Genomic DNA, 6,000 nt, shown 5'->3' on the forward strand with positions numbered 1-6,000 from the left:
AACTGAATGGAGGAGGAACAGATTTAAGCTGGGAAGTGCTGGGCATGCTCACAGCCGAGGACAGTTGCAGGACATTTTGTTAAAGAGCCAGCTCATTAGAGCTGCTGCAGGTGAAATGCGTTTGATGCAATTTTTTGGAAGTAAAACCGAGCAAATCCCCGTCTCCTAGCTCAGGGCTGTCTCCAAAGGCTCAGCTAATTTCTACGCCAAGCATCTGCCGCCAGGTGCTGGGGAAGCGCCCAGCATCGCCCTTCCCAGCTGCAAGGCCACCGTTGGGCAAGGTCCATCCGCCCTAAGGCTGAAGAAACCTCACATTGCCCAATTTTTGCTGCCAGCTGGAAGTCGAGTGAGCTGTGCCATGCTGAGCCGAGCTTAAAATACCCCAAAAGCCAGGTTTGCCTTTGCAATGATGATAGTAACTCACGGCACCAGTACCAGCACCACAGCTGGATGATGATGTTCTTTTGCCTGAAGACGCCTCTTAATCCTGACGTCGGGGCTCAGTGCTGCAAATATATTAGCCTGTGAATAACTTCATTCCAATTCAATGCCACTATCCACGGAGAAAAAAATTAATTCCTCAGCTTATATGTTTGCAAGATGGTCCTGTCAACGCAGCGACTTGCAAGACTGGAAAAACCCTCCCCGACAGATCTATCCCGCGTCGCTGTCCCCCCCCAGCGGGGGGATGCACGGGCGGTGGTTCTGCTCGAGAGGTCTGAAGCAGGGAGGATGAAGGATGCTTTTCCCCTCGCAGTGGTAGTGGGGACCCTGTTCCCCATCGCTCAGTGGGGTCGTGGGGCAGGATGGCTGGCAGCGACGGCAATTACAGCGTGACAGAGGCTTCCGGCAAAGCGCAACCGTTTCCTGCCCAGCAAATGGCGGCGGGGAAGGGGAAGGGGAAGGACTCGGGGCGGTTTATTCTCGTGCAATAAGGTTTCGGCCACATCTTCCCCATTAACGATCCCAAGGTTCTGGGAAGGAGAAGCTGCTCCTTTTTAGTTTTAGTTTTGCTCCGGATCTTTCTCGAAAGCCACATGTCTGGCGAGAAGCGGACTGGGATCGAATGTTTCCAGACGCCCAGTATCTGCTCGCTGTCGTTTTCAGCTGGTTGTGCATCATTTCAGCAGCGTTTGGGGGAAAAAGCAGAACACTGGAAGAGGTTAGCTGGTTTCTGGGCTGAACTCTTTTCCTTTTTGGCAACAGAAAGTAAAATATTTGTTGTGTACGAGAACAACAGAGAGATGTTCAAGTTTGGGGAAAGGCTTGAGCACTCCTAACCCACAAGTGTGCAGAGTCAATCCTCTCTCCAGGGTAATCTCTGCCTGAAATTATTTTTTCTTCAAATTACTTCCCTCCCTCTCCCAGTTTTTAACTTAAAACATGCTGCTTTTTTAAAAATCACTGAAGTTTTTCAGATATACCGATTCTCTCCTTGCTTCTTTCAGAGAGAGATGCTGTGTGAGCACCCAGCGGTTACCAAGGCAAGCTGGCAGCCATGCTCCCATCCCACCGGATCTGCAGCGGGACGTGACAGATTCGGGGAAACCGAGGCAGAGGGAGAGGCAGCAATTCACCGAGGTCGCAGGGTGAAGCCAGGAAAGCATCCAGCACAGAGAGTGTTTTATTTCCTGGCTCGGGACCGTAACCTGGCACGTACTTTGCAACTTTTATTGTCGGATCGGGGACGGGCACCGCAGCCCGGGACAGACACCGTGCCACATCCTCAGCCTCTGCATACAGAAAACCAGAGCTCCCCATCCCCGTGTCACCGCGCCGTTACCCAGCCTGGCTTGACTCAGTGCCGGGAACCGGCTCGTCCCCTTCCACGACCTCCCCACCTTCGGTGACACAGGACTGATGCTAGGCTGCACCCACCCTCCTCCAGCCCTGACCCCAGCAGCACCCACGTCCTTGGCTGCTGTTGAGGGCTCCGCGCTGAATTAAACCCCACGTGCCCTCTCTGCCGCAGCCAAGCCTCTGATGACACACGCCCGGAGTCATCTTGAACCCAAGTGAGTCAGATGGTTTCCTGCTCGGCTGGTTCCTCCCCGTCTTCACCCCCCTTCCCCGGGATGGCAGCTGAACCCTCTGTTGGAGGTGGAGCCGGGCACCTATGGCAAGGAAATCACGCCGCAGAGCATCAGTGGAGGCTGGGGACCCATCTTTGGGTGACCCCGCTGCTCCACAGCCCCACCAAAAGCCCAAGTGAACCGGGAAAACGTTCTGGTTTCCAGTTCAGGGGTCAGAGACGTCAAACTGCTCCCAGCTCCCACCGGTCCCAAGCAGCCCCAGCCGACCTTTGAGATGCCTCCCTGTCCATGAATCCTCTTTCTCTCCCATTTTAAACCCAGAAGGTCTCTGGAGCAGATATAAGAGGCAGCATCCCCCTCGGATGCTGCTGGATCGGAAAGCCTCGCTAGTGCCAAGACCCCCCCCTCAAATGCTGGGAGCATGCCACCGCGGTTGGGGAAACTGAGGCTGCACCCTCGCCGGGCTCCCCATGGCAGCTCAAATGAGAAGCTGAGAAGCAAGGGGACACGCAATGGCTCCCCGAAGGTGCCAAGGATGGGAAAGGCCGTCCTGCAGCTGACCTTGGCGGGCTTAAGGGAAGCTGTTAGGTTGGTTTCCAGGAATTTGCAATCGGGCGTCCCTCCCACAGCCGCAGAGGAGCCTGCGAGAGGCAGCCAGGGAGACATCAGCTAGATAAAACTAAGCCCCCTAGCAAAGGAAAAAGAAAAAAACAGAGGAAAACCTGCCCCTGCCTGGGAACGGCCACAATTGTAGGGAAATTAACTCCATCGCCAGTTTTTCCTTCTTTCGAAGGAGTGATGGGGAAGAAGAGCCGCCAGCCCGGTTATTTAGCTCATTTGCCTCCCGCTCCTCCCGTCACATGACGAGGCTGAGGTTCGGGGACCAGGAAACTCAGCGTGAGCCGGCACATCCGAAGGGAACATGGATCATCCGCGGCAAACTTTCAAGCCGGGATCTCAAAGGACGCTGCTGAGGTTAATTAAAGTTTGCACAATCCCTTGGGGGTTAGATAAGTTAGTACTGCAATCCACTTTCCAGCTGGGCAAAGCAAAGGGCAGGAGCTTGGGGACGTACGTGACATCCCCCAGGTGGGCAGCAGAGCAGGTAAAGCTGCTCCATGTCAAGAATGGGAAGAAAGATCCTATTTTGGGGGCTATTTTTAAGGCCCTGATGTGGACACAAACCACAGCTGTTGGAAAGGGCACTTTCTTCCCACGGCTGAGGCCCTTTTCTGCCCGATCCAAAGCAAAAAGACGCACGACTCAAACACACCTCAGGCTACTGTCCTAAAATCTTTTCCCAAATGTAGTCTCAAATTCTGGGTAAAGCCTTTGGGTTTGATAAAAAAATAACACACAGCTTTCTAAGAATTTCAGCCCTTACATCTCCCTGGGCTGGGGACTCCCCCCACTCCTTGCCTGGGAAGATTTATAAGCCAGGAATAATTTTTGCATCCATGGTGGAAGCATCCAGCTCAGAAATCCAGCTGCTTGCCCCCCTTCTCCCCCCCTTCCCCTGCAGCGAAGCCAAGCTCCGTGCTCTCGCCGGAGGCTGCGCTGACCCCGGCTTTGCCTTACCGGGAGGATTCACAGGAATTTGTTTAAAAATAACCCAGAGAAATCCAGTTGTGGAGGCGGCTGTTTGGGGCCGGGAGGGCAGAGCCATCTCCCACAGCAGCCAGAGCCCCGGCCAACGGCTCCTGGATATTTCGCCCCCCCCCACGCACATCTCAGCAACGTTTTTTGTTCAGGCTTTGGAGCCGGGAGGAAAACGAAGCCGGTTCCCGAGGCTTTACACACCCTTTTCCCGGTGGGTAATGAAGCCGAATACCTTAAACCAAAACCTTCCCTCTCCATTATTTCCAGGTCCCGATAAGGAACTCGTAAGGTGCCTGGAGCCCGAGAGGCAGAAGTCGGGCTGTGCCGCTGGCCTATTTCTGCCGTCGGGTTACACAACCCCTTCCTGTGGATTTGGCTGTTGCACAACCCCGGGACACTTGCGAGCGGAGGGAGAAGCCGAGCCCCTATTTCCTTACAGATCGCTTTGCGTTGGGAAGGTATTTCTATGTACTTTGTTTGGTTTTTTTTTTTTAATGTTCTCTCTTGTTTTACTTCCTATTTAATGCAGGCGAAGGGCCAACGTGGCAAGGTTTGTTTCTCTATCAGTGTCCCAGCGTTACCCGATGGAGCGAGCCAGGGCTCTCTGAAGCCATGCATTTTGCATTTTGCTTTTTTTTTAAGGGGGCATTTGCAAACCCTGACCCCCCCACGCCCGGGCACTGTAACCCTGACAATAGAAACTGCTGCGCGACCTCAGAACTCAGAGCCGAAACCCTCACTGACATATCCTTAGATCCCCCAAATGCTGGCGGAGGACTGGGAGAAGAGCCTGAGCCTTCACGCACAGTCTCCCAAGCCAGCATTATTTTCCAGGAATCATTTATTTAACAATCGGTGTTTAGAGCCTAAGCGCTGCCCTGGCCAAACAAAGGCCGGCTGCTTTCCACCAGCCACAGGAGAGCAGAACCACTTACATTTTTCAAGTGCCTGAACTCCTGAATTACTGGTGACAAACGCTCCGTGCATCCCAACGGGATGCTTCGACTTGCGTTTGCGGTCCAGGAACAGGCTCGGGTCGTTCAGGCCCCGTAAATTAAGGGAGGGAGAAGGCAAGAAGATGTTTTCCATCGCAGGCGGTGCAGGAGATGAAGCTGGGGGAGAGGGGTCCCAGCCTGGGGAAGGGGAGCCCGAGGTGCTGCATTTGCCTCCGAGCTGGGAGCGAACCCCTCCGGCATCCCCCGGCCGTGCCCCGGGCTCACCCGGCCGCGGGGGGGCTTCGGCTCGTCGCCCCCCGGGGCGGGGAGGGGGGGGTGGTTGTCCCGCCCCCGGGGGATGCTCCGCGCTCCGCGGATGCTCCGCGCCGGCGGCAGAAAGCGGCGACACGTGCTGCGGGGGGGGGCGGCCCGGGGGTCCCGAATCCCGCGGAGGCGGCCGGCGAGGGGAACGGAGCAGGGACACGGTCGCACACACACCCACCCCGCCACCCCCCCCGCCTTCCTCCTCCTCCTCCTGCTCCGCGCCGCCGGCCCGCGGGGGGCGCCCGGCCACGCGGGGTCCCGCAGCCGCCCGCCGCGGCACGTACCGCACGGCGGCCCCGCCGGGGCAGCGCCCGGGCCCGCGGGGGGACAACGGCGCCTCCCGTCCGGGCCCCCCCTCCGCTGGCCCTCGGTTCCCCTTTTTTCCTGGTTTGGATTTTTTTTTCCCCTTTTTCCTCCCCCCCCCCTTTTTTTTTTGCCTTTCCTTTTTTCCTCCTTTCCTTTTTTCGTTTTTTCCTTTTTCCTTTTTTTATACTTTTGTCCCCTCGCCTTTTTTTTCTTTTTTCTCTTTTCTCCTTTTTTCCCTTTACTCCTTTTTCTCCTTTTTTCCTTTCTTCTTTTTTCCTTTTTTTTTTTACTTTTCCCCCTTCTCCTTTTTTTCCCTCCTCTTTTTTTTCTTCTTCCTTTCTTCCCCCCCCCCCCCCCCCAATTTCTCCTCGCCGGCCCCCTTTGTGCCCCCCTTCCCCCCCCCCGCGCCCCCTCCCCCTCACCTTCTGCGCCTGGTCATGGTTGAGCTCGGTGAAGAAGTAAGCGAGCAGGTGGGAGGCGATCATCTTGCGCGGCGGGGTGCGGAGCGGAGCGGTGCGGAGCGGAGCAGAGGCGGCCCCGGAGCAGCGCGCGCCGCGGTACTCGCCCGCGACAATGTGGCTCATTGAGGAGGTTCCCCCGGCCCACGAGTGACGCGCCGCCGCGGCCGTTTCTCATTGGCCGAGCCGCGAGGGTGTGTGCCCGGCGCGGGGCTGACGCCCGCCGCTAGGAGGCGCCGCAGGGAGCGGGTGAATGAATGGGGGGGTCAGTGGGGAGTGAGCGAATGGGGGGGATGAATGGGGAGGTGAATGGGGGTGAATGGACGGGGGTGTCAACGGGGGGGT

At 56.8% G+C, this 6,000-nt stretch overlaps 1 protein-coding gene across 2 annotated transcripts in view; it reads right to left on the reverse strand.

Annotated features, from left to right (window-relative positions):
* The window catches only part of LOC128149925 (hexokinase-2), a 30,300-nt gene extending 24,503 nt beyond the window's left edge, over nt 1-5,797 (reverse strand). The window contains exon 1 of one of the 2 annotated variants that reach the window (XM_052805529.1): nt 5,620-5,797. In XM_052805529.1, the coding sequence (XP_052661489.1) occupies nt 5,620-5,781 (162 nt within the window). In that variant the 5' untranslated portion in view covers nt 5,782-5,797. The remainder of the gene's footprint in view (nt 1-5,619) is intronic. The other variant, XM_052805527.1, reaches the window with a different exon arrangement.
* Between the last annotated feature and the right edge of the window lie 203 nt (nt 5,798-6,000).

This window comes from Harpia harpyja, chromosome 13 (assembly GCF_026419915.1).
Source record: "Harpia harpyja isolate bHarHar1 chromosome 13, bHarHar1 primary haplotype, whole genome shotgun sequence".
NCBI classification, from domain to species: Eukaryota; Metazoa; Chordata; class Aves; order Accipitriformes; family Accipitridae; genus Harpia; species Harpia harpyja.